The sequence below is a fragment of the Marmota flaviventris genome, chromosome 1 (assembly GCF_047511675.1).
Source record: "Marmota flaviventris isolate mMarFla1 chromosome 1, mMarFla1.hap1, whole genome shotgun sequence".
NCBI classification, from domain to species: domain Eukaryota; kingdom Metazoa; phylum Chordata; class Mammalia; order Rodentia; family Sciuridae; genus Marmota; species Marmota flaviventris.
Genome location: NC_092498.1, coordinates 136,546,566 through 136,573,861, shown reverse-complemented (window position 1 = coordinate 136,573,861; position 27,296 = coordinate 136,546,566). Strand labels below are relative to the sequence as shown.

Sequence of the window (27,296 nt, the reverse complement as noted above, 5' to 3'; positions counted from 1 at the left end):
GAAAATCATAGCGAAGGTTACATTACAAAAACTGTAATATCGTGCATATACTAAAAGGTGCTCAGAGCCAGTCACGGTGGCACACACCTATTATCCCCGCAACTCGAGAGGCTGAGGCAGGAGGACCACAAGTTCAAGCCCAGCTTCAGTGCGACCAGAACAATCCAAAACAGTCTCGGGTTCCACAGTGACGACCCCCTGGCTCCGGGGTCAGAGCGACCTACACTGGAACCCCCCGACTGGAGATGAGTGACCCTGGGCTCTTTCCGCCTTCCCAGATCTTCCAAAGGCCCTTAATAACCCGCTTCTCCGCTCGGAGCCCCTGGGAGGGGGAGAGGACCGGCGGTCGGTCGCGCCCGCAGCCTCTTGGCCCAGCGTTATCCGTTATCACAGGGTGGGGACAAGAACCAGCCTTCACCGAGGAGGTCGGGGCAGTGCCAGGGGCTGGGGGCTGAGCCGGTGCGACGCGCGAGGCGAGTGGGGCGTTGCCTAGCAGCGCGGGCGTGCAGGCGTCGGGCGTTGCCTAGCAGCGCGGGAAGCTGGCGGCTCCCACCCGCAGGCATGGAGCAGCCCCCGGCCAGCGGCAGCGACAGCGACAGCGACAGCGGCAGTCGCAGCGCCCCGGAGACCCTGAGCGAGGTGGTGCGGGTGCACCTGCGGAAGCTGTGTCTGCACGAGTTTCCCTGCGGCATAGGCAGCTGGGTGCGAAGGGGGGCTGGGAGGGCCTGGGGGACGGCCCGGGGGACGGCCCTGGAGACTGGCAGCGCCCACACACAGCAGGTGGCTGACCGAGACGCCCCAGGAGGGGTAGTTCTTAGTGTTTGGGCGAGGAGGGTGGACTAAGGGGACCCTGAAGCTCAAGGTGTGGGCAGAGGAAGCTCCGCCTGGGCCTGGGGGCACTGACTTCAGGGTGCAGACCTGGCACCTTCCCATCCTGAGCACAGCAGGCCAGTCTGCACCATGCAGGTGCTTCTGACTGGGTGAAGTTTCTTGGCTTCGTGGAGCCCCAGAGCCACGTGCGGGAGATGGTTCCACCTGGGCCCTGAGGCTGCAGAGGCATGGGCCTCCCCTTCTGAGGCTTGGCTGGGAAGGCTCTGCCACTTTCTGTTTGTCTAGAAGCTTCCCTCCTGGAGGAGAACCTGAGGGCTCAAAAGGCTAAGCAGTGCACCCTCTGGCCCACCCTTCCCTGCCGGGGAGAGACAGAGAGCAATGCAGTGTTGAGGAGCCTCAAAACAGGGTGAAAGAGGAAAATTTGCTGCCCATGAAGGTCCTTTTCTCTCAAGCTTCAATCTGTACATTGACCCTGCAGACAGAATCTGTTCAGTGGGGCCACAGGAACTGTTGTCCTCACCTAGGTGGGGTGTCATCACAGGGTGGGGACAAGAGCCAGTGTGCTCAGGAATGTCTTGAGAGTTCTGAATGGGCCAGAGGCTGGGGCCACCCCATCACTCCATGGAAAGGAGCCTAGGAAAGCTGGTGTTCCCTTTTCATAGGAAAACTGAGAGCATTCATTGATTTGCTTAGTCAGATGTTGGTTGAGCACCTACTATTTGCTAAGCTTTAGGGTTTCAAAGATGCATCTTGGACTGGGGCTGTAGCTTGGTGGTAGAGTGCTTGCCTAGCATGTAAGACTCTGGGTTTTATGCTCAGACTGCACCTCTTCTGGAGGTAGGGGTGGGAGAGAGTAAATTCTGGGAAAAGCACTCTTTCATCTTCCACTTCCTGAATTTACCTTTTCCTGGGCTTACCTTTTCAGCCTTGCTACTTCCTCTTGAAAAATTTTTCCTTGATTATATCTTTATATCCCCCGCCATTGCCTGTTGAGCCTCATGAATTGCATAGATTGTGTCAGATATGTAATTAATCTCCCAGAGACAGGAATTGGACCTTTATCTGTACTCATATCATGGCTAATCATCAGCCAAAATTACTGGTGGCTCATCGAGATTTCTAAATTCTTTATCCTCAGTCATCTAGTCTTACAACTGAGTTTCTTTACAAGGACATGTCAGACCTAATGAAATTCTCCACCTCCAACACTGCAGAACAGGTCGCGTTTTCTTCCTCAAACATGGCGAACCTGGAGGGAGCTGACTCCCAGGGAGGAGGAGACGGTGAGCCCAGGGGAGGAGACTGTGGAGGCCCTGCTGGGACTGGTGCGTAGTCCCCACTCACCCTGGGCTCTGGTGGAGGACTCCAGTGCTGAGGACCATTTTCTGAGAGAACTGGCCATCCAGAATCCACTGATGCTCAAAGACACCTTCTTGTACTCCTATTTCCGGTCGCTGAGGATGGTGGACAAGCAGGTGGGTGCTGCAAATGAGCACCAGATTGTAGGGGGATCTCCTGTGAGAGCTGATCCCAAGGTCAGCCCTGACTTCTCATTGAGCTCACCAGCTTGTACAACAAACAGGCCAGTATTCAGCCATGCTTTGTTGAAAGTCTTCCTCCTTCACCCTTGGAGGGAGTCCATGTGCCTCTTCTACAGCCAATTCTTAGCATGCCCTGCACTCGGCCCTCCTGGGTCCTAGTAAAGACCTTTCAAAGGACCCATATTGCTTTGGTTTGGTTTGGTTTGGTTCTAGGAATTGAACCCAGAGGCGCTGAGCCACATCCCCAGCCCTTTTTACTTTTTACCTTTAGACAGGGTCTTGCTATCTTGCTTAGGGCCTTGCTAAATTGCTGAGGCTGGATTTGAACTCCTGATCCTCCTGCCTCAGCCTCCCAAGTTGCTGGGATTACAGGTGTTGTATGCCACTGTGCCTGGGCCATATATATATATTTTTTACTTTATTTAAACTGTGGGGGGCTGGGATGTAGCTCAGTGGCAAAGTGTCTGCCTTGTATTTGCAAAGCCCTGGGTTCAACCTCCAGTTCCAAAAAAGCCAAAAACAAACAAACAAACAAACAAAAAAAAACCCCACCATAAATAAATAAATAAAACCCTTTAAACTGTGGGAATCGGGTTGGGGGTGGGGCTGGAGAACATTGGCATAGTGTTGACTTATTTTATTTCTGTTACTAAAAAAATCTTTGCTTAGAGGGGCTGGGGATGTGGCTCAAGGGGTAGCACGCTCGCCTGGCATGCGTGCGGCCCGGGTTTGATCCTCAGCACCACATACAAACAAGGATGTTGTGTCCACCAAAAACTAAAAAATAAATGTTGACATTCTCTCTCTCTCTCTCTTTAAAAAAAAAAAAATCTTTGCTTAGAACAATAACAGTTCAAAAGTTGCATAGAAACTGAGTCTCAGCCTTCCTAAGCCTTTGCTTCCTTTTATGGAGAAACTGGGAAGTTACACGTAACCAGAAAATGAATAGGGTGACCAGTTTGCTTGTGACTTTCCTTGTGTTAGTGCTGCAAGTTTTATGTCCTGGAAAGTCCCTCCATCCTAGGCAAATGGGCATTTGGTTGCTCTAGGGAAAAGAAGCCCCGCCAGGAAGGACCCCTGATATCCTTGAGATCACTCAGTTCCTTGGGAACTGAAGATTTATGGGTAGGATGCTGAAGTTTCTCCTCTGACCTTGCTCCTTACAAGCCAGGGTGATTTCTAAATACTTTAACCAGCTTTGGTGCCAGACAGGCAGTAGGTTACCATGGCTCTGCCCTCCCAAGAATCTCACAGTCCAGCAAGGGACATAGGACATTGGCCTGGAAATCCCATAGCTACTGTCAGTGAAGGGGCAGGGGAGGAAGTGGCCCTGGAGCCCTGCGAGTGGATACAGTGAGATGGAAAAGGGATGGAGGGGTTGGCAAGACTGGAAGGACTGTGTGTTCCTGTTGGCTTGTGCTGCGATGTCACCTGGCCTTCTGGAGGCCTCACTTCCTTCCCTTCCTTTCAGGTGAGCCTGGTGGATAAGGACCTCCTAAAATTTGTAAACCTTGAGGAGCTGATCCTGAGTGCCAATAAAATCAAGGAAGTCAATGCTGCCAATCTGCCCTCAACACTCAAGGTACAGGAGCCCCAGAGACCCTGTCTCTGATCTTCCCTGCACAGGTTTGGCCAGGGAGGCTCTGCATTAAGGCCCAACCTCAGGCCTTTAACTGTAGGCCATGTTCCTCAAAAAGGGGATCCACAACACCTAAAAGGACAGAGGGCAGGATCCCTAACAGTTTCCTGTTCATCAGCATTTAGTAGCCAGAAGTGGAAAGAATCCAGGTGTCTACAACCACACACCCGAGGACAAAAGGTGACCTGTCCACATAGTGGGATATAATTCATCCATTCAAAGAAAGAAATTCTGATGTCACTGCAGTGTGAGGGACCCTAGAAAATGGCATGCTGGGTGAAAGGAGTCAGACCCACAGGGGCCAATCTCATTTGATTATACTTCTGTGAAATATCTAGAAGAGGCAAATTCACAGAGATAGACAGGGATTAGAGGTCACCGTGGGCTGGGAGAGGGAACAGGGAGTGAGTGACTGCTTAGAGGTCTGTTTGGGGTGATGACGCTTTGGGGAACAGTGGTGGTGGTGGCACAGCATTATGGATGTCACTGAACGGTACATTTATGTCACTGAAACGGCAAATTTATGTTAGGTACGTTTTCCACAAAGAAAAGAGGCAGGCAGGCTTCATCGTGCTCTGCTGAGCATGTCGCATGGCCCCAGCCCTAAGCTGAACACCGAGAGTAGTGACCACGGAGGAAGAGAGCAGGTCTGGCTCTGGCTGGAGACACCAGGCTCGGCCCTGGGTGACACGTGTGAGTGAGGAGGACAGTTTGCACATATCCACTTAGTGGGATCCATTCCCTCTTCCATCAGGGTCCCTCGGGGCTTTCCCAGGGACACTTTCCCACTGCGTGTCTGCAAGAACTTCCTGCACACCTCTATCACCTCCCCTTCCAAGCTTCGAAGTCACCTTCACAGAAGGGAAAGGAAACTTCCCTCTCTGCTGCAGGAAAAAGTTCCTCCTGCATTTTAAAAAATGCAGTCCTGTTGGGCACAGGAAGGCAGGCCCCAAGCAGTCCACGATTCCTTTCCTGAGTTTCCCGGGGCAGCGGGCAGAGGGCAGGCAGTCAGGCAGAGCCCTCCAGTCCGGGCCTCCTCGGCTGTCAATAGGTGCTGGAGCTGTATGGCAACGAGATCCGCAGCATGGAGTGTCTGTGTGCTCACCCACCCCCTGGGCTCCAGCATCTGGGGCTGGGCCACAACAAACTGCTGGGCCCCTTGGAGAGTCTCTATGTCACCAACAACTACTGGTAACTGGGGAGCTGGGAGGGCAGGTGCGGGAGGGAGGCTTGCTTCTATAACTTCTGGGTGGCTGCAAAGTCGGCTCAGGATTTCAGAATGACTCAATAAAAAATCCCACTGACATCCAGGGAAGGGTAGGGGGAGCCCTGCTTCAGAAGAGGATCTCTCAACGTGGGCTCCATTGACACTTGGGCCTGTCACTCTGTTGTGGGACTGTTCTGGGCATTGTAGCATGGGTAGCAGCATCCCTGGCCTGAACCCACTCAATTCCCTCCTGGGACAGTCAGACAGAACCTAGGAGGAGGGGCGGACTCAGCCCAGGCTGAGAACACTGTCCTAGAGACAGCCCTCGCTTGTCACTACAACTCCAGCATCCATCAGAGTTTGTGCAGAACAGTCCCCTCTTGGTTGTTGACATTGGATTTTGTCTCCTTGGTGGGGGCGGGGGGTGGGTGACAGTGGTAAACTTAAAATCCCAGACCTGAGAAGTGAGCGGGTCACCCACCATCCCTAAAAGACCGCCATGGAGAGCTGGGGCAAAGGGAGCACCCTGCAAGGAGAACCGGGGTCCAGCACCTTAGCTAGTGGTGCTGTGGGTGCAGCTCCCCTGCTTCCTCTGTCACAGCCTGGAAAGGACTGTGACAGAGTCCTTCCTTGGACAGGCCTTGTGCTCTAGCCACACCTGCTTGGAAGGCAGGGTGCAGTGGAGAGGAAAGTCCCTCTCTCATGATTTCCTCCTTCCTCCCCCTGCTCTGCGGCCCCTGACCAGGCTCGGCCCTGTCCAACTGGGATTCCTTTCTTCCATTGCCCATGGCCATCAGGGAGTATAGACAGAAAACCATATACTTTGGACTTCTTAGGACAGCAAATTTAGGCTCTTGCTGTTGACAGAGTACCAAGTGTCCTGATTTTGATTTGGAAAACATGCCCAACCTGGTGCTTCGTGCCGAATGGGGATCACGTAGAAACCTGTACGTGAGCCTCTGTCTTGGGCTGTTTGGGAATCAAAAGGACATCTGTGCTGATATTGCCTGGTTCTCTTGAAGGTCGGGTCAAGGCTGTGTGCTGATCCCCACGAACTGTTCCTCTTGCATACTTCCCTCTGACTGGCCTGTGACTATCACGGGCAGGACAGGCCATCAAAAGAGGCGAGGGAGGAGAGGGAGGGGGCTGAGTTCACTGTGTGGAAGGTGATGCTGATGGGTGTTCCCTGCTCTTTTCCTGGCCTCTGTCCTCAGAGCTGAAGTCACTTTGCTTTCTAGTTTGTGACAGTGGGAAAAGCTGCCCCACTCCCTCCTGTGCCTGGCTCATCACCCAGGGCCCTGGGATTCTCCTTTGCCCGCCCTTCCTGCCCTTCACAGGCTGGGATGGGAAACGTCTCCTTTCCGCTTGCTGGCACGGTCTTCACTCTTGTCCCCCAAGAGGCGAACCCAGTGGCCATGTGCCAGTCTGGCTTTGAAGAGTGACCTCCAGCTTGAGACCCCTGGACCCTACAGCTTCACCCACCCTCCTCCCAGGTCCCCATTCCAATCCCACTCCTCCCCTTCCTGCTCTTCCCCACAGTGACTTCCTGTTTGTCAATAGGGAGAACCTTCTAGATGCACATGAAGTTGGAATTTTGGCTAGAGAGCTCTGTGTGACTGGGACATAGGGGTAGGTTGTGAGGGCTGTCTCTGGGCTCTGAGGATGGCAGTGTTCCAGAGAGGGGAGAAGCAGGCTTGGGCATAACCCTGTGTCCAGGACAGAACAAAGTGTGTGGGCCGAGCTGTGTCCTGGGTGTAGGGCATGTCCCCTGCTCACCAGGGTCCCTAACTCCTGAGTGGCCTGCCCCACCTTCCAGGCCCAACCTTGTCTCCCTGGATCTGGGCTTCAATGACCTGACAGACCTGCAGGGCATGATGGTCAGCCTCAGCACGCTCAGGCACCTGCGGCTGCTGGTGCTGCAGGGGAACCCGCTGGCCCTGGTGCCCTACTACCGAGGCTTCACCATCGACAGCCTGACCCGGCTGTGCGTGCTGGATGACATCACTGTGTCTCCCAACGAGAAGCATCAGTTCCGGGGATTCAGCCTCAGTGGCGGTGGGTACAGCCATGGAGGGAGGGGGCAGGGACCCGGCTCCACACCTTGAACCTTTGTCTGTGGCTCCCCATTTGACCCGGGCCCTCATCAGATGTAATAAACCTTCTGGATCTGGGTTTTCTCAGATATTGACCCCTGTGACTGGGCCCTGGGGACAGAAGTGGTAGGAGGGCTTCCACAGCTTTTAGCCAGTTTCTTCACTTTTGAGGTGGCTTGAGTTCACCCCCTTGTGGCCCATCATGCAAGGTGCATCAGAGCCTTCCCAAGGTCAGACAGAAGCCTGACAGCTTCAGCATTCCAGGCACAAGATGAGATGGCAAATATTCCTAACCTCTCACCCTCTCAGAACTGGCTCTGTAAAGCTTCTATTAGAACCTCCATTTTAAAACTGGGAGCAGTGGCACAGGCACCGATGCTGAGGCAGGAGGATTGTTTGTTCAAGGCTAGCCTCAGTAACTCAGCAAAACCCTGTCTCAAAAATAAAAGATAAAAAGGACTGGGATGTAGCTCAGTGGTAGAGCGTCCCTGGGTTCAATCCCTGAATCCCTAGTACCAAACAAACCCCAAATAACTCCTATTTGACAGATCAGGAAACCAAGGCTTCAGAGAAGCCAAATGCCATATCCTAAATCACTCCCATTGAACTTGGTGGAGCCGGGACTTGAACGTCTGCATGGAGGGAAGGATCCAGGGACGAGTGCCTTCCCCGTCCTGTCTTGCTGTCTGCCAACTCCCAGCCCTCCATGTTCCTCAGTCTTGTCACTCCTTCTTGCAGACTTCCTGGCACAAGAAGCACAGTTTGTGGTGTCCATTGGAAACGTCAAGGGCGTTGTGGACACCTCTATCTGGGACCCAGAGCCAGGCCCCGAAGGCCCTTTCATCACCTACAACTATTACGTGACCTACGACTTTGTGGAAGAGGAGCAAGGCGAGGGGAGCCAGTATGGTGGCGTGCTGGCCAAGGTGCCCGGCTGAGTCAGGGAGTAGGGTGGCTCCTCGCCTAGGCCCACGGGGTTTCCGGTGCAGGCAGAACAGCCCCTGGAGGCCTGGGAAAATCCTTAACATGGATTCACAGCCCCTTTCTGCTTAGGGCCCTGGCTCCAGCCCAGCCCCAGCCAGGATGATTGTCAGCAGTGAGCACCTTGTGGCCCTGTGACATCTGAGCCTGACACGGGAGCAGCCTGGAATTTTATACCCAAGCCCAGAGCTTCTGGCCCCACTCTACAGTTTCCACGATGTCTTTCACCCCTCCACATCCTATGAAAAGCAGGGGCTCCGTGGGGCTAGGAGAAATGTGCTGCCTCCAACTTCTCATGAGGAGGTTGTGCTTAATCTTAGGTCTCCCAAATGTGCTGCTCACGCCTTGGGTTCCTGCAAGGCTGGGGTGTGGCTCAGTGGTGGCCTGCTTACCTAGCATTCGAGAAGTGCAGTGTTCCATTCCAGCACTAAAAAAGAAAATCCTACCGCCCTGATCTCTGTGTCCGTAGACACTCAAGGAACTTCAGAGGATGTGTCCTGTCTTCCCTGGCAGATTGTCAGGCCCTCCAGCGCAGAACTTGTAGGCGATGAGCTGCAGAGGGGGTCAGAGGTGCAGCTGTTGGAGGAGGCCAATGAGTCCCAGGAGTCGGGGGCGACGGAGATGGGAGAGTCAGAGTTGTCCTTCATCTCAGGCCGCTCAGCCCTGCCAGTGCCCCTCTCCTCCATCAACTCTGCAGAGGAGCTGGCAAAGCTGCGGCCACGGATGGATCCCCGGCTCTTCCCATCCCCTGGGTAAGGATAGGACCCAGCTAGGAGCAAGGACTGGGGTCTCCATCCAGGGTGACAGCAGACTTAGGCTGCACCCACTGCCTCCCCTGAGCATCCTGATGGCTGAGTGCTCCAGCCGAGGCCACAGTCTCTTTAGCTGGCCCCTGGGCCAGGAGCCATAGGGGGTAGGTGTTGGATTGGCAGTCAGCACTCCTTTCCCAGAACCCTAACCTTCCACTCAAGTGCATCTGAACCTCAGGTCCCTGAAGGGCTAAGCTTTCTAGAATGATTGACTTTCTCATTGCATTTTAGCCCTGGGATTGGAAGCTTCTCATGCAAGCTTTTGAGTCCATCTGGAATGTACTCTGGCATACGAAGTGTGGCAAGGACCTTCCAGTCTGTGCTCCAGGTTCTTCCTTGCCCTCAATAACTCCAGTCTCATCCCCTCCTCAGGTTTCGCATATGCCACCGGTTCTGCCTTCTTTGTTCCGGAAGCTTCTTTGATGATGGAGAATTTTACTGGAATCCAAGTCAGTTCCCACAGTGTAGGAGCTCCATGAATGGAGTTTGTAGAGTCTCAGAATGTTGAGCACTTATAGATTTACTTAGGAATTCCTGTCACAGCTCCCTAATGCTTGTCAGTTGTTTTAACTATGGCTCTCTTCTGTTGGTGTTGGGGTCCCCAAGACTAGGCCCAGGTTTGGATCCATTAGGACTCTCAGGGCTTGGCATCCAGCCTTTCTCATGGCTGAGATTTATTGCAAATTTATTAAAAGCCCAGAGGAACTCAGGCATGGCTGCCAAGAGTCCTGTCCCAGAGGACATGCTGTGTTTGGGGGAGTTCCTCTTTGATTCTCTTACCCATTTTTAAAAATCGCATTGCCTGTCTTTTTCTTACTGATTCATAAGATTTCCTTTTGCATACAAATGTCTTCTGGATATACACTCTTCTTGGTGACAAGCGCAGCAAGTCATTTTCCCCTTTGTCTGGTTTGCCTTTTCACTCCCTACATAGTGTCATTTGATGAACAGAAGTTTTCAATATGAGTGCTTTTGTTTAAGGAATCTTTCTATACTCTGCACTGATTTTTTGTTGTTGCGAATTTCCCATTTTTCCACTGTCTTCTCTGTGCCATGTTCCTTCCTGGTCTCCTGCTCCCCTGGTCCTCTCCGGTAATAGCCAGACCCCCAATCTCGTGCTATTTTGGGGTTCGTAGTCTTTTTTGGAAGTCCCCTTAGAGCCTTGTTCCAGGTTCCCAGCCACAGCCCTGGGTGATGGCGCCCATGTCTGCATCTCCCCCTAATCAAGAACCGTCCTCTTCAGCACCAACCACAAGCCCTGGGCTGATGTCATTTCCTACAACTATGAGATGCAGCACACCTTCAAGGACCTGGTGCCACTCAAGGCCTTCCTACTGTCGGGGACCACTGTGACTATTGTGGAGGAGAAGGTGGGCAGAGGCCTGACTCCCTGGTTAGATGCTTCTCAGCCCCTTTCTAGAAAGAGCGAGGGAGAAGTGACTCTGCTTACTTGAGGCCATGTCGTGTTCCCCAGATCGTCTCCTGGGCTGTGGTGCCACTTCCTGTTGAAATTCCCTTGCCTACCAAGAAAGGAAAAGGGGAGAAAGACAAGAAGGAAACTGTTGGGAAAAATAAGAAAGGGAAAGCAGAGAAGGAACCCCGCAAGGTACTGGCACACCCAGCCCACAGCAGGGGACAGATGCCTGGCATGGTCCTTTGCCTGGCCCTGTCCCACCCTCCTGGCCTCCCACCACAGGAACAGAAGGCACCCAAGAAAAAGAAAGAAATTCCCAAGGAGCTCCGCCAGGAACCGTCTGTGCTGCGGGTGCTGGGTAGCGACTTGGTGGCCCTGGAGCCATTGTTGGCAGGGGAGTCCCAGGTGTCCACTGTGTGCAATTATGGGGTCATCCGCACCCTGGAGTCTGACAAGATGACATTAACTAGGGTAAGTGGGCCGCAACCATGTCCTCTCCTTCCCCCTCTCCAAGAATGCTTGCCCTGCCAGGAGCCTGGGGAGGATGGAAGAGGGACCTTCCCCTGGGAGTGCGGCTGACGCTCCTCCGGTGTGGGCCAGCTCAGGCACCTCCTCACCTGGAGCCCCCCACCCTCCTGGACCAGTCAGAGGCCCTGGGATGGGTGGGAGCCCCCAGGCCTCCTTGGGGTCTATATCTGCCCCTTCCCCAGCAGCCCCTGACCCCAGTCAGTATCTTATTTGGTCATTCTTTCTTTCAGGATTTAAAGAAGACCAAGAAAGGGGCCAAAAAGGGTAAGAGCCAACGCGTGTGGTGGCAGATGGCAAGGGCTGGTTGCTGAGGCCCTGCTGAAGGGCCAGCCTTGACTGGAAGCCACAGGGTGGGTGACTGAGAACTGTATCTTCCAGCCAGTGGGGAGGCCACATCCACCCTGAGGACTGGACCCCCATCCTCCCTGCATGTCCCAGAGGCAGCAGCCTGCTGTGCAGGGTGATGGGTAGGGAAGGGCATTGTGGTGCCCTGGAGGAAGGACCGAGCTGAGGTGGCTCAGGGTTCTTTTGGCTGCAGCTCTAATTGGTCAGATAAGAAGCCTGGATTTATTCTGAGTGGCCAGTGAAGTTTCTGAACTAGGTAAGCTTCAGATTTGTGTTTTTAAAAGATCAGGAAGGGAAAGCAAGATTTGAAAGGATCAAACCTCACTGTATCTTAGGACAAATCTCATTAAGAATACAAAAAAAATATCCCTCAGGTAAAATTTATGATGTCTGTCATCCAATAAAAAATTACTAGGCATGAGTCTGGTGCAGAGGCGCATACCTGTAATCCTAGCGGCTCTGGAGGCTAAGGCTGGAGGATCACGAGTTCAAAGCCAGCCTCAGCAAAAGCGAGGCACTAAGCAACTCAGTGAGACCCTGTCTCTAAATAAAATATAAAATAGGGCTGGGGATGTGGCTCAGTGGTTGAATGCCCCCGAGTTCAATCCCTGGTACCCCCCACCCCCCAACCCCGGCAAATTACACAGCATGGAAAAAAACCAAGAAATACAATATATAATGAGAACCAAAATTGACTCAGAAATGACATGTAAGATAGAATCAGTAGACAAGAATATTAAAGCAGTTATTATAATTTATTCCATACACTCAAGAAGCTAGAGGAGCTGGGTGCAGTAACACATCTGCAGTTCCAGTGACTTGGGAGACTGAGGCAGGAGGATCACAAGTGTGAGGCCAGTCTCAGCAACTTAGAAAGGTCCTGTTTCAAAATAAAAAATAAAATTTTATCTCTCTCTCTCCATATATATAACTATAATATACCAATTAAACAAAGAAAAATAAATAAATAGAAAGAAAACCAATAGACTGGAGGAAGGAGCTCAGGGCTTAGAGAAGAGGTTGTGAGAAAAATAGGGAGTATTGGGGATTTAAATTCAGAAAAGTATGTTATGTGCATTTATGACTATGTCAAACCCCACTATAATGTATATCTACAATATACTAAGAGATTAAGAAAGATATAAAAATAAAAAAAGAACTGGGAATGTAGCTCAGTGGTAAAGCGTCCTTAGATTCAATCTCCAGTACCCCCCGCCCCAAAAAAAATCTTGAGGAAAAATTGAATCTGTTAAGTAGCAATAATGAATATAAACTTTTAGAGATGAAAATTATAGTGTCATATGAAAAATACATTCAACGGATTATTGGCATATTAGACAATATAAAAGGAAATATTAGTGAACTTGAGCAGTAGAAACTGTCCAAAATAAAACTCAAGGAGAAAAATCAGTAGGAAAAAATGAAAGAGTATCAATAAATTTTGAGACAAATTTCCAAGGGCCTAATATCCATGTGATTGGAGTTTCTCAAAAGACAGGAAAGGGGATGGGTTTGGGGCTCAGTGGCAGAGCGCTTGCCTAGCATACATGAGACACTGGGTTCAATCCCCAGCACCACATAAAAATAAGCAAATAAAATAAAGGTATTGTGCCCATTTACAACTTAAAAAATATTTTTAAAAAAATGGGAAAAAATGCCTGAAGAAATCATTGCTGATACCTTTAAAGAACTTGTTTTTTGTTTTGGTACTGAGGATTGAACTCGGGGGCACTCGACCACTGAGCCACATCTTCAACCCTTTTTTTATTTTTTTATTTTTATTTTATTTTTTTTAAAGAGAAAGAGATAGAGAATTTCAATATTTATTTTTCAGTTTTCGGTGGACACAACATCTTTGTTTGTATGTGGTGCTGAGGATCGAACCCGGGCCGCACCCATGCCAGGCGAGCGCGCTACCACTTGAGCTACATCCCCAGCCCATCAACCCTTTTTAAAAATTTTATTTAGAGACAGGATCTCACTGAGCTGCTAAGTGCCTTGACAAATTGCTGAGGTTGCCTTGAACTCAAGATCCTCCTGTCTCAGCCTCCTGAACTGCTTGGATTGTAGGCGTGCACCACTGTGTCCAGCACATTTCAAAATTTGAGCTGGGCATGGTGGTATGTGCCTGTAGTTCCAGCACTGGGGAGGCTGAGGTGAGAGGATCCTTTGAGTCCAGGATTTCAACACCAGCCTGGACAATACTGCAAAATCCTATAAAATGGGGGGTGGGGTGGGGGGAAGATGAAAACTGAAACTGTAAAATCCTGATCCAAGAAATCCCAAATTTTTTAGAAACTAAGCAACATACTTCTAAATAACCTGTGGGTCAAAGAAGAAATAGCATTGAAAAATATGATATAGGAATAAATGTGACAAAAGATGTGGAAGTCCTGTTCACTGAAAACTAGAAAACATTGTGAACAGAAATTAAAGATCTATATCAATGGAGAGGTATACTATGAGCAGGGATTAGGAGATTCAAATATTGTTAAGATGTAGGTTCTTCTCAAATGATCTATAGATTCCACATAATGGAATGATCCTGCCAAGTCTATGGTTTATAGAAATCAGCAAGCAGATTTTTTTTTTTAAACTTAAGTATTGCCCCTCACCACCAATATTAGAGATTGAATCAAGGGGCACTTTACCACTGAGCTACATCCCCAGCCCTTGTTGTATTTTGTTTTTGAGAAAGGATCTCAATGAACTTGTGGAGACTGACCTTAAACCTGTGATCCTCCTGCCTCAGCCTCCTGAGTTGCTGGAATTACAGATGTGTGCCAATACACCCAGCTCAGCAAGCAGATTCTAAAATTCATAGGAAAAGGACCCAAAACAGTTCTGAGAAAGAATGAATTGGGAGGTTCATACTATTGGGCTTTCAAGACCATGCATATATGGGCACATGATTTGTGGCACTTATCTGTGGAGATAAGATAGTTTAACTTTTTTCTGCAGTACTGGGGAGTGAACCTGGGGTGCTGTACCTCTGAGCTACATCCCTAGCCCTTTTTATTTTATTTTTACTTTTGAGAGAGGATCCTGCAAAGTATTGTCCTGGAATTTCTAATCCTCCTGCCTTAGTTTCCTGAGTAGCTGGGATTATGGGCAGGCTGCCTGGTGATAGTTAAATTTTTTTTTTCAAGTTTGTTTTGAAAGATCTTTTAAATGTCTGGATTAACAGGACAGTGGATTCTCATATCTGCTTCTACAGCAAAACTCTTGATATATTGCTGTTGAAGTGTATGAGGAAAATCCAACCTCATACCAACACATAATTAGAAAAGAGGGGAATATTTTAATAGGCTTTCAAAGAATTATGGATATTCTTCCTTGATGTTACAATGAATTTGACAAGCTAGCTTATTACATTTGTTACAAAGTGAAAACTGAATATATATTGATTTTTTTCAATCCAATTAGTCATTAAAGTACATTGACACACACACACACACACACACACCAGGAATTGAACTCAGGGGCACTCAACCACTGAGCTACATCCCCAGCCCTATTTTATATTTTATTTAGAGACAGGGTCTCACTGGGTTGCTTAGTGCCTCGCTTTTGCTGAGGCTGGCTTTGAACCTGATCCTCCGGTCTCAGCCTCCGGAGCATGCGCCTCCATAACCGTTTTATTTTGTATTTTGAATGGATATTTTAACCATGCACTACTGGTAACACGGTTACTTGTAAAATAACAAACATTGATTTACACATTCCATTAAAAATCCAAAAGTCACATTCGTTTTTTAAAAAAGCATTTTCAGTTGTAGATGGACACAATACCTTTATTTTATTTATTTTTATGTGGGGCTGAGGATTGAAACCAGTGCCTCACACGTTAGGCAAGCGCTCTACAGCCAAGCCACAACCCCAGCCCCAAAAGTCACGTTCTTAAATATCACCACCCACATCATTAGAAAAGACTTGGAGTATTGGGAACCTTGAGTTCATGGTGGCAGTGTTCCAAAATTCTAATTTCTACCTGAAAGTTCAAATGTTATAAATTTATCAAAATGCTTTCAGTCCCGTGTTTTCCCCAAAGTGCCATATTTACTTCATTTTAAAGAAAATAATTGTCAAATACCCAAGACTGTACATGCATAGTTCGTCAGAGTTCAACTTAAAATGGTCTAAGAAAGAAACAGCTAATTTTTCTTGTAACTCAAACAGCTGTGACTCATTAAATGCTCCAATTAAACGCAATTCTATTCCCTACTCTATTAACAGAGCTGGATCCAATTCTTAGTTGTGCCTCCCTGGACTTGGGTTTTGGGGATGTGTTCAGTGCTTGGAGACCGCAGTCCCCACATCGCTCCGGACTCATTGCTTATGTTTTAATTTTCTCAGAAAAGTCAAAACTGCAGATGCCGAGCTTCGACAGCGACTACCAGCCGGAGCCGCTGACGGTGGAGGTCCAGATCCAGCTGAATCAGTACCGCACCGCGGAGGAGGCGCTCCGCTTCTAGGCGCCCGAGTAAAGGCTGTTCTGCGCACTCGCGCCTCCGCTTCCGTCTCGCCGCGTGTCTGGGCCTCCGGGAGCGCCCCGGGCGGGAGGGCGGCCGCAGGGTGAGGGAGAGCGAGGCGGGGCTGGAGCCCCCGGGCTGCGGAGGCCACTTGGGCGGGCGCGCGGCGGCCCCGCCCCCGGAAGCCCCGCCTCCGCCCGCGGCCTCGCCGGCGGCCCGAGCCCCGCGAGCTCGGCTCCCTGAAGCGCTCCATTTTTTGGCTCCGCGGTGCGAGCTTCTCTCCTGTGCCCCGACCCGGAGTCACGCTTAGGTACGTCAGGGGGACAGGTCGTGCAGGGCCTGGGACGGCTGCCACTCTTGCGCGGGGAGGAGGCGTGGGCTGCCCGTGCCTCCGCGCCCGGCACTGCGCGGCTACCGGCGCCGACTCTGGCCACGCACTTCCCGGCTGGTGGGCGACCTCCGGCTGGCGTGGTGCGAGGCCCCAGGGCCGCTAGGCTCTCGCGCCTCTCAGGGCAGAATGGTGCCCGGGCCCACCTGGGCAACCTGCCCCGCCGCCGCGCGCTACCCGCCGTGCTCCGTCCGGGGAAGAGTGTGTACCCCTAGCGGTGCTGGTCCTTGCTCTGGCGAGGGCAGTCCTTTTCATTCACAGGAAACCCTTGTGTTGGAAGAAATGAACCTGACGTTGGCCCTTTCTCACCCGGTAGCGTGTTGTCAGTGAGGAACCCAGGCAGCTGTCACCCCAGGAACGCGCGCAGCCCCTCAGGACTCTGCATCCCTCTCGCGGGGTGTGAGCACCCTCTGAAGCCCACGCCGGGCTTTGGGGTCAGCAGAGCGATGGGGGAAGACGTCAGCTAGCAGGAGTTAAATTAGGATGCGCAGGTATGTGGGACCAAGGCAGGCCCCCTGGCGAGACCCTGGTTCAGGCCGTCGGCGGCGTTCGATCCGGTTTCTCCTGTGGGGAATTGCGTGCAGTTTGGACGGCGAAAGGCGGATTTACGCCAAGTTGGCGAGCCAGGGAGAGCTTTCTAAGATATCACGAACAGAACCAAAGCTCTGCGCCCTTTTCTGCTAGTGGAACCTCCCCGCGTCTGGGTTCCTTCCTCCCCTACAGCCGCAGATCCCGCATAACTGAGATCCAGGAGCTGCCACAATGCCACAGCCACACCTTGAACTCTAATTCATTCTCTAGAGGGTCTCCCTGTCTTATTACTTGGTTTTCTAATAGTCCATCAAAGCAGAATCAGCGACAGTGACCTTAAAACAATGAAAATTCTTTTGCTTCTCTGCCACAGCCTCCAGTGGTGCTCCTCAACCCTTCCCTGACCGCCTCGGGCTGCTGCTTTCACTTCACTTTGGCTTTGCTAGTTTTCCTCCTCCTCATTCATAGCAAATCACACTCCAGCGCACTTCCTCAACCCTGGCTACTTTAGCTCTACAAACAACTGTGGCCTCTGCCTGGAATGCACTTCCCCACATTTTTATGTGATCTGACCCCTTGCTTCAAAGGTCTTGCTTGAACATCCCCTTATCAAGTTCTTAGGTGAAGCAACCTTCCCCAAGCCACTTCATTAACTTCTTCTCAGTACATCTCTTGGTATGCATTTTGTGTTGTCTTGAATTAGCACTAGAAATGTTAGGGACAAGGATGATGTTAATACAGCTAGACATACTGAAGGAGAAAGATTGGGATGATGTGGCAATGAAGATGAAGGAAAGGGGACTGAGGGTGAAAGGGGAAAAGAGGCAGAGGCAAATGACAGGAGAAATTGAAATTTGGCTTTTCTCAACCTTCTCTTTGACAAACTTCACGACAGAACTCAAAACTCAGTAGTGGTAGGAAGGGGTAAGGTGGCAGGGTAGCCTTAGTGCATATTCCCTGATACAGGTTTTCTTCCTGTCATGCTGTGTGATTTTTGACTTAAACCTTATTTCAGCTCATTCCACCAAGAAATCCAGAACACTGAGAGAAGATAGGTGGGGAGTGTTCTCTTGCTACCCTGCTGCATAGCTTCCAGTCCCTAACCTCAGTACCTGGGGCTCTGTCATCAGAAACACCCAACATAGGGCCTGCCATTTAACTGGTGCAGTGGTTTGGAGAGCTCTGAATGTCATCTCTCATGCTTAGAATGAATTTGACGCAAAGCTAAACTAAGTTTGCCCCATTTCACTGAAACTTTGTCAGGTAGTTTCCTGGAAAGGCTGTGAATGTTTACGGTGTCAATATGAGTGCAAGTCATTTTGGGAAAACATTGACCCCAGAGCCCTCCCCTCAGCAGAAAGCAGGCCAAAGCAGGTGTACTTAGTTCATCCTTGGGGGTGGGAAGAAAATCAAAGAGCCAAAGGATATGTTGAGAATAAAAGGCAATCCTGAATGAAGGCCAGCAAAGACTAGCTGCAGGGTTGCAGGACTCTGCTCAGCTCTCAGGGTCAGGGGTAGAGCACAGGAATGGCTCAGGCACTCTCTTCCTGCAGGGCCCACCATGTTGCACAGGCTGGGCTGGCTGCTGTTCTACAGTCTCATGGTACTGCTGCTCAGCTGTCTGCTCTTTCTGAAGGAGGTCCCCCTGGCAGGGGACCTCAAGACCCACCAATCCTTCTGGGAACCCTCTGGGGCTCACCACAGCCAGTGCCTACCCAATCGCACAGTGGCTAACACTTCTCTATCCCTGCCTGGTCGTCACCGCCTCTTCTTGACTTATCGCCACTGCCGAAATTTCTCTATCCTGCTGGAGCCTTCAGGCTGTGCCAAGGACACCTTCCTGCTCTTGGCCATCAAATCTCAACCTGGTCACATGGAGCAACGTGCAGCTATCCGCAGCACTTGGGGCCGAGCAGGGAGCTGGGTTAGGGACAGGCAGCTGAAGCTGGTGTTCCTACTCGGAGTGGCAGGGCCCACACCCCCAGCTCAGCTGCTGGCCTATGAGAGTGGAGAGTTTGATGATATCCTACAGTGGGACTTTGTGGAGGATTTCTTCAACCTAACCCTTAAGGAGCTGCACTTACAGCGCTGGGTGGCAAGTGCTTGTCCTCATGCCCACTTCATGCTTAAGGGAGATGATGATGTCTTTGTCCATGTCCCCAATGTGCTAGAGTTCCTGGATGGCTGGGACCCAGCCCAGGACCTCCTGGTGGGAGATGTCATCCACCAGGCCCTGCCCAATAGGAACACCAGAGTCAAATACTTCATCCCACCCTCCATGTATAAGGCACACCACTACCCACCCTATGCTGGGGGTGGAGGCTATGTCATGTCCAGAGCCACAATAAGGCACCTCCAAGCAGCCATGGAGGGGACTGAGCTCTTTCCTATTGATGTCGTCTTTGTGGGCATGTGCCTGAAGAAGCTGGGGGTACACCCTACACACCATGCTGGCTTTAAAACATTTGGAATACAGCAACCTCTGGACCCTTGCCTATATAGAGGGCTCCTATTGGTACACCGCCTGAATCCTCTGGAAATGTGGACCATGTGGGCACTGGTGACAGACGAGGGGCTCAAGTGTGCAGCTACCCTCAAGCTTCAGCACTGAGGAGTGAGTGGAGCGACAGCCCTAGAGTTGACTCAGTTGATTCTCATGAAGACAAACTGAAAACCTCAAAAATGGATCCTTGAGGGTCTAAAAGAAATGCCGATTTCATTTTTGTAAACCATTCCTATCTTGTTAGCTCTCATTAAAAATGCTAAAATTGGGGCTGGGGATGTGACTCAAGTGGTAGCGCACTCGCCTGGCATGCGTGTGGTACGGGTTCGATCCTCAGCACCACATACAAACAAAGATGTTATGTCCACCGAAAACTAAAAAAAATAAATAAATAAAAATGCTAAAATTTGGGGCTGGGGCACCACATATAAACAAAGATCAACAATTAAAAATTTTTTTAAATTAAAAAAAAAATGCTAAAACTTGGTGTATCCAGCATTAGCTGGACGAGAGCCAAAACTTAGCAAACACTGCCAGAAATCCAAAGGGGATCCCTAGGGCCCTTTGGGGCTCTGCAATGGGCAATGAAGGAAGGTGACTGCATAGGGCCCCAGAAGACACACAAAAGTTAAGTGGAAAAAAATACATATATTCTCCTTTGGCTACAATAGAGAAACTCAAAGAAGGAAACACGAGAAGCATGTGTTAAGTCCTGTTGGGAGCACCAGGTGAACACTCTGCATTCATTCCCTTCACAGTTACACTCTTGGCTCCTTGGCCTTACCTGTACAAGGAGCTGGCGGTAAGGCCATATCAGAGAAGGCATTACATATGCTTAAAGAGAAATCTTAAAAACCTGACAGTCTCCCCTTCCCCACCAAACTCAAATTCCTATGGAGGGAATAAATACTAAATCATATTTGAAAATCTGAGTAAGCTTGAAACTGAGGTTAAACAGCTATTGAACTTAAGGAAGTGACTAAAAGACCCCTCTCTGGCCCTGGCCGGTGAAATGCTTTGGGTATAAGGTTAAAAATGAGAGAGCAGGTATGCTGAGGGGGGTGCAAGGTTAAACAGGGCACATACAGTGCCCATGGATTAACAACCAGGTCCAGTAAAAGCTGAGACCATAGGGGAAAGGGCCAGGCATTCAGAGCTCACAAAGGCTTCTGGCCTGATAGGCCAGGGTAGGGCCTGCCGCCTCTTCTCTGGGTAGAGAGAATTGTGCTGTGCTGGGTGGATGGCATCTACCTCTGCTTTCCCCACTGAGTGGGTAGAAAGGGCAGCCAGCTTGGGCCCTCAATCTTCACGCAGGTAGGCCTCCTGTTCCTGGTCGGCCCTCTCGTCCCTTCCCTCTTGTGATTTCTGGTGTAGCTCCTGTGTTTGCGCTTCAGCCAGCTTGGTTTCTGCTTTCTGGGAGAGCTGGCGCACCTCCTGCACCTGCGATTTCACCAGCTGAATGTGGTTTCTGGCAGTTATAGAGGCCTGATCTGCTCCTGCCAAAAGATGGGACAACTGCCTGAGCAGGGTAGAAGGCACACATGGACACAAGGAAAGCCTGGGGCCCTGAGGCTGTCATGTGAGTCCCTCTTGGGGTCATGTTCCCTAACTGGTCTAGCTACAAGGGTGGTCATTTGTCCTAATATGCAAATAAAATGTTGGTTATTTTGGAAATGGGGAAAATTTCTCAAAGCTAAATAATGGTCATCAATTACATCATCTAATCTAAATCTCTAATCTTACAGCTAAGATGAAAAATCAACTGGTACTTCCCTTATCAGAAACAAAACAAAAAAACCCTTCAACCTACCAGATTGGTATGCAGCTTCTGCTGCCATCTCTGAAAGACCAACTGCAGTCATCCAGGTGGTTTCAAGCTTCAAGTATTCTTGTTGTTTTGAAGTCATCTGTAAAGTTAGCAAAAAGCTTTAGGCAATACAAAGAGTTAAATGGATTTATTCAAACTAGCAGATTTAGAATGAATAGTTTATTAGACACTTTAATCCAAAAATTTGGACATCACAATGAGGTAGGAACACTAATACAGAAGTGCTTGACAATCTTTTGCTTACCTCAACTCTGGCTCCTATAATCACCTGCCATACTTCATCTTCCTCCTGTGAATTCATTTTCCCAAGTAAACTTGTATATTGTCGGTACAGAGAAATTAAGGTATAAACAGCCTACAAATACAGAATGAATAAATCTGTGTAAAATAAGTGAGGCACATTAGAAGGATTAGTGATATTTATACCTCAAAGAGGTGAAGTCCCATTTTAACAAACTGGCTCTCCAGTCCTTGTGCCTCACTGAAATTACACTACTCTTAAGAAATAAAGGCATCATTCCAGAACAGTTACATCTTTACCTAAAACATGTTTTTTTTTTTTTTAAAAATGTGCTAGCAATTCAGATGCAAAGTAGAGGAAAAATCAAAAGGTTGAGGGGAAAAAAGTACTTACAAAATAAACGTGTAAATAAGGCATTTACAAAAAAAAAATGTTTTTTTTTTTTTTTTTTTTTGAGAGCAGGTCCATGTTATTCATTATTCAGCCTGGCCTCCAATTCCTGGGGTCTACCCTCCTGCCTCAGTCCCTTGAGTAGTCGGGGACTTGGCTGCTTTTAAATACCCATATATGCTTTTCTTTTAGCTCTAATCACTGGTTTTAAAATAATCCTCACAGGGTAACCTCTGATGGTAGACTTTGGGCCCTTTTATCCCTTTTTGAACCAGATTATCTTGGAGTGTGTTTTATATATAGAGCTACTATATATATAATTCCGCCCCCCCACCCCCGGGGGAAAAAAAAGGAGGGAAATTCTACAAAAAGCATAAAAAAAAATTTAATGAAGACTCAAGCAGCTTTTTTTTTTTTTTTTTTTTTTGGTAAAAGCTAGACAGTAAATATTTTAGGCTTCAACAGAGGACTAAAACTACTCAAGGACAATGCATAAATAAATGAGCTGGGCTAAGTTCTGATAAAATAAACATCCCACCAGATTAGGTTGTGAGCCATAATTTGCAAACAACTGGTTGAGAATATCAAAGACTTAGCAAGAGACCTACCTTAGTATATTCAGTGATTGCTTCAATCAATGCATATGTGGTTTGAGAGAGAAAGGTGGAGGTGCTATCTGTTACCAAAGACACAGCCCTCCTCATTAATGCTTCATTACTAAGAGAATGAGGCTCTGATTTCTGAAAGACACAAACATTATCATTTGACTTCCAACCTATATAAAATAAAGCTCATGCTGAGAACTTCATCAAGGACAGCCAAGAAAGAAAAATTCTCATGGTTGCTTATACACTGCAACTGTGCTATACTTATTTGGGCTAATTTTTATTTTAGGCTTTATGATGACTATTTTAGGCAATACAGAGAAAAAAAAAGAGTGTGCCTTCTATTTTTCCCCCCATTTTCCATTCCAGAGAGCAAAGTACTTTGTGTGTGTGTGTGTGTGTGTGTGTGTCTGAGAGAGACAGAGAAGGGGGGGAGTATCTAACCCAGGGGTACTCTACCACTAAGCAACATCTCCAACCCATTTTTCATTTTTTTTACTTTGAGACAGGGTCTCGCTAAATTGCTGACGATGTTTTCAAACTTGAGATCCTCCTGCCTCAGCCTCCTGAGCCACTGGAATTACAGGCATGTGCCATCACGTGCAGCTGCAGCCCAAGAAATAATTTTTGATACATGAACAAATGAACAAACATTCTTATAGATAAAATAAGAATTTTATCTACATCTTTCAATCAAGTAATTACCATGTACATGTATTGAGAAGCTACAAAGGGAAGAATGACATATTGGCTCACAAGAAGCCAATTTCTTTTTAAAAAAATTTTTTTTGTAGTTGTAGATAGAATGCCTTTATTTTATTTGTTTATTTTTACATGTGCTAAGGATTGAATCCAGTGCCTCATACATGCTAGGAAAGTGCTCTGCCACTGAGCCCCAACTCCAAGAAGCTAATTTTGACATAATATACCGATTAACTTAAGCCTACAGAATATGCTGGGTTTTTTTCTTTTTTTTTTTTTGGTACTGGGGATTAAACCTCGGGGTGCTTTATCACTGAGCGACATCCTCAACCCTTTTTATTTTTTTAAATTTTCTTTTAGTTGTGGACAAAATACTTTTGTTTTATTTATTTATATGTAGTGCTGAGGATTGAACTCAGTGCTTCACATGTGCTAGGCAAGTGCTCTACCACTGAGCTATAACCCCAGTCCTTTTTATTTTGAGACAAGGTCATCATCTTTTTTTTTTTTAAAGAGAGAGTTAGAGAGAATTTTTTAATATTTATTTTCTAGTTTTCGGCAGACACAACATCTTTGTTTGTATGTGGTGCTGAGGATCGAACCCGGGCCGCACGCATGCCAGGCGAGCGTGCTACCGCTTGAGCCACATCCCCAGCCCGAGACAAGGTCTTGATAAGTTGTTTAGGGCCTCGTTAAATTTCCTAGGCTGGCCTTAAACTTGGGATCCTCTGGAATCACTGGTATTATAGACATGTGCCACTGCACACAGCCACAGTGTGCTAATTTTACAATGTGTTTTTGCTTGTTCCTCACAACACTGCAGGTATGACTTCTTTTTTAAAAATGATTAAATGGAAGCTCACAGAACTTACGTAACATTTTCAAAGTCACACATGTAGCCCTCAATCCCTTTCCCTTATGGTCTGCAGACAAAGTAGAATGTCATGGAGACATCATCAGATATCAAAATATACATGTTAAGTGGCCAGAAAGAGGGATGGTTTTGGGCCAGAAACGAGGACAGGTTTTATAGACAGGACTTGATATTGCAGACAGCTAGGATTAGAATGGTCAAGCATCATAGGAAGAAAAAATGAGGAAAAAAAATACATTTGTTACACATGGAAGGGATTGTCCAGTATCTAGTACTGGTTGGCATAAAAGAGACTGGTCCCTGGGCATAAAAGAGACTGGTCCCTGCGCAGTGGTGTATGCCTGAAATCCCAGTAGCTCAGGAGGCTGAGGCAGGAGGAGCAACAGTTCAAAGCCAGTCTCAGCAACTTAAGGAGGCCCTAAGAAACTCAATAAAATATAAAAAAGGGAGAGGGGATGTGCCTCAGTGGCCAAGTGCCCAGAGTTCAATCCTCCATACCAAAAAGAAAAAGACTAGCTAGGCCACTGGAGTACAGAATGAGTTATTGAACTTGGGGCCTCACATCTGGGTGAGCACTTTATCACTATAAGTTATATCCTCAGTCCTAATTTTATTTTTAGTTGTCAACGGACCTTTGTTTTATTTAGTTATATGTGGTGCTAAAGATGGAACCCAGTGCCTCACACATGCTAGGCAAGTGCTCCTCCACTGAGCTACAATCCCAGCCCCAAGGTGCCACTTTCATATCAACTGCCTATTTGACAGTTCTACCTAAATTTCTACTGAACGTCTCAGACTGGGATTTCTAAAACAGAACTCTTGTTCTCTTCCACATCCTTCCTCTTTATCTAGTACATGGTAACTCTATTCTTTCAGATGCTTAGGCATTTTCAAAATCTTAGCCAGGTGTGGTGGTACATGCCTCAAATCTCAGTGATTTAGGAGGCTGAAGCAAGAGGATCAAAAGTTCAAGGTCAACTGCTACAATTTAGAGAGACTCAGTCTCAAAAAAAAAAAATAAATAAAAAGGGCTGAGGATGTAGCTCAGGGTTTTTAAAGTGCTCCTGTGTTCAGTCCCCAATACTGCAAAATAAAAAATAAAAATACCCTGTGGCTTTTTCAGAAATAAAATTCAAAGCTTTACAATAGTCCACAAAGTATAAAGCATACGATATGATCCAAACTTAATCCTGTGACCTTACCTATTAACTCACGTCCTCATTCTATTCTAGATGACATTAGCATCTTTACTGTTCCTCAAAAATACCAGCATAAGCCCGGTGCAGTGGCCTACACCTGTAATCCCAGCGGCTTGGGAGGCTGAGACAGGAGGATCTTGAGTTCAAAGCCAGCCGCAGCAAAAGTGAGGCACTAAGCAACTCAGTGAGACCCTGTCTATAAATAAAATACAAAATAGGGCTGGGGATGTGGCTTAGTGGTGCCCTTGAGTTCAATCCCTGGTACCAAAACAAAAACAAAACAAACACCCAGTATATTACTACTTCTAGCCCCCTCCCCCTCCACTTTGGTATATTGGGAATTGAACCCTGAAGTGCTCTACCTCCAAGTTACAACGCCAGACCTTTTAGTTTTATTTTGAGACAGGGTCTTCCTAAGTTGTTGTGGCTGGCCTCAAAAACTTGCAACATTCCCACCTTTGTCTCCAGAGTAGTTAGGATTATACTTTTAGGTCTTTGCACCTAACAATTCCTTCTGCCTGGCAGTCTCTTCCCTCCACTGGATAGTATAATATTTCTAATCATAATTCAGATTTCTAATATTTAAATTTTACCTTATCAGAGTAGCTTTTCTTGACCCATTTGTAAATAATAATAAACAATTCCCTCCTAGTATACTCCCCATTTACTATTTGTTTTCTTCAGAGTGCTTATCACCAGCATACATTTTATATTTCTTTTCTTCTATCTTCCCAGAATGTAAATTTTATGACAACAGGAATTTCAAGGTTTGTTTTTGCTCACTTTTAGATTCCCAGTATATGACATACAAAAGTTTTTCATTAAATTTTTGCTGAATTATTATTTTGTTGACATGATATTCTTTTATTTCACTCTACTCATATGCAACTTGAGGTACTGTTCCTATAAAATGAGACAATAAAAAAATGGTAACATAAATGTACCTGCTCAACTCGGAAAAGAAAATGCTGGCACAATAAACAGCATCATGTGGGGGACTGGGAAGACTGGTTGTAACTACAGCAGTTTGTATGATGTTCACTTGAGACTTCAAAGGGATACCGCTAAGAAACAGTCACATAATAGTACTTCACCTGAGCAATAGGAACTGCACACAAGGTTACACCAAATGCAGCCGCCACCGTTTTGTGCCATGGTCTTATTAATAAGCGTTTCCTAGAATTAACCACAACAGGAACACACTGTCGGTACCTAGAAATAGAAGCCAAACTTTTAAAGTGCGACCATCAATCTGTAAAAAGCCTCTATGACTTATTTGTAAGGGTTGGAAACGCAAACCAGGCCAAGCAGGACGCGAAAGTAGCCTAAAAGTGACACTAAGTGTGTCAGAACAGTGGGAGGCTTGGGGCCTGGAAAGCCCCTGCCTTGGGCCAAGGGTCGGGAGCTTTCCATCAGGTGTGGAAGTCTGAAATGTAGCTTCAAGGCTGCTACAAACTTGATGCCAAATTAAACTCCTGCAAGCAGGATTTAGCTTTGCCCAAGAGCTCCGGCTAGAATCGCCTGGACAAACTGGCGAGACCTTGTCGCAAAACAGAAAATAACAAGGACTGTGGCTGAGCGGGACAGCCCCTGGTTTGGTCCCCAGTACGCAAAAGCAAAGCCCGGAGCGGACAGGTCGGGAGGGCAACGCCGACTTTGAGACGTCGTCTCCTGGCGCGCGCCCGCCGCGGAGACGACGTCCTCCACTTTTCTCTCTCTCCCTCCCCAGTCCCTCTCTCAACCCCCTCGGGACGCCGTCCGACTGATGGAACATCAGCCCGGGCTGGGGGAACTCGCTCTCGGGAGCCGGAGTAATGGAAAAGGGGAAGGCGAAGCTGGACCCAGGCGCGACCGAAGACGGAGGCGGAGCCCGAGTCCTACTGGGCTTCAAAGGGGGGCGGGACGCCGCGTCCAAAGGAAGAGCGCGCACCAAGGTCGGCGCTTCCGACCCGGCACAGTGCTCTCTGCGTTGCCTATCCTCCTCCATTTCTGCCCCAGTCCACGACCGCAGCCATACCTGAAGAAGGAGACTACGCTTCTGGAGAGCCAACTCCTTACAGCCGCCATCCCGCGGCGGGCGGACGCCGGACGCACACGCCGGAAGTGACGCAGCATCGCGAGCGGCGGGCGGGGCACCGCCTCCTTCACCTGAGAGGACCTGGCCCCCATGGCCAC

General features: G+C 48.5%; 3 protein-coding genes across 5 annotated transcripts; 2 read left to right on the top strand and 1 right to left on the bottom strand.

The window, feature by feature from the left end:
• Window positions 1-561: 561 nt before the first annotated feature.
• On the top strand, window positions 562-15,863 carry Lrrc43 (leucine rich repeat containing 43). Its single transcript, XM_027921376.2, has 12 exons — window positions 562-702; window positions 2,046-2,306; window positions 3,844-3,954; window positions 5,063-5,202; window positions 7,035-7,273; window positions 8,050-8,237; window positions 8,806-9,044; window positions 10,330-10,471; window positions 10,576-10,707; window positions 10,798-10,986; window positions 11,274-11,307; window positions 15,745-15,863. The coding sequence occupies exons 1-12, from the start codon at window positions 562-564 to the stop codon at window positions 15,861-15,863; spliced, it is 1,935 nt and encodes a 644-aa protein (XP_027777177.1).
• A 205-nt stretch (window positions 15,864-16,068) lies between these two features.
• B3gnt4 (UDP-GlcNAc:betaGal beta-1,3-N-acetylglucosaminyltransferase 4) lies at window positions 16,069-19,552 on the top strand. 2 transcript variants are annotated; one of them, XM_071616473.1, is made up of 2 exons: window positions 16,069-16,170; window positions 16,565-19,552. In XM_071616473.1, exon 2 carries the CDS (start codon window positions 18,341-18,343, stop codon window positions 19,388-19,390), a length of 1,050 nt encoding a protein of 349 aa, XP_071472574.1. In that variant the 5' UTR covers window positions 16,069-16,170; window positions 16,565-18,340; the 3' UTR covers window positions 19,391-19,552. The 2 variants fall into 2 exon arrangements, with proteins under 2 accessions (XP_071472574.1, XP_071472576.1); XM_071616475.1 differs by lacking the exon at window positions 16,069-16,170 and having other exon boundaries at window positions 16,494-16,739; window positions 18,333-19,552.
• A 358-nt stretch (window positions 19,553-19,910) lies between these two features.
• Window positions 19,911-27,246, bottom strand: Diablo (diablo IAP-binding mitochondrial protein). Of its 2 annotated transcripts, none has more exons than XM_027921380.2 (6): window positions 27,139-27,246; window positions 26,216-26,333; window positions 22,350-22,481; window positions 21,355-21,465; window positions 21,093-21,189; window positions 19,911-20,778 (listed from the first exon to the last, which is right to left on the bottom strand). In XM_027921380.2, the coding sequence occupies exons 1-6, from the start codon at window positions 27,234-27,236 to the stop codon at window positions 20,582-20,584; spliced, it is 753 nt and encodes a 250-aa protein (XP_027777181.1). In that variant the 5' UTR covers window positions 27,237-27,246; the 3' UTR covers window positions 19,911-20,581. The 2 variants fall into 2 exon arrangements, with proteins under 2 accessions (XP_027777181.1, XP_027777182.1); XM_027921381.3 differs by having other exon boundaries at window positions 26,216-26,297; window positions 27,139-27,226.
• Window positions 27,247-27,296: the final 50 nt, after the last annotated feature.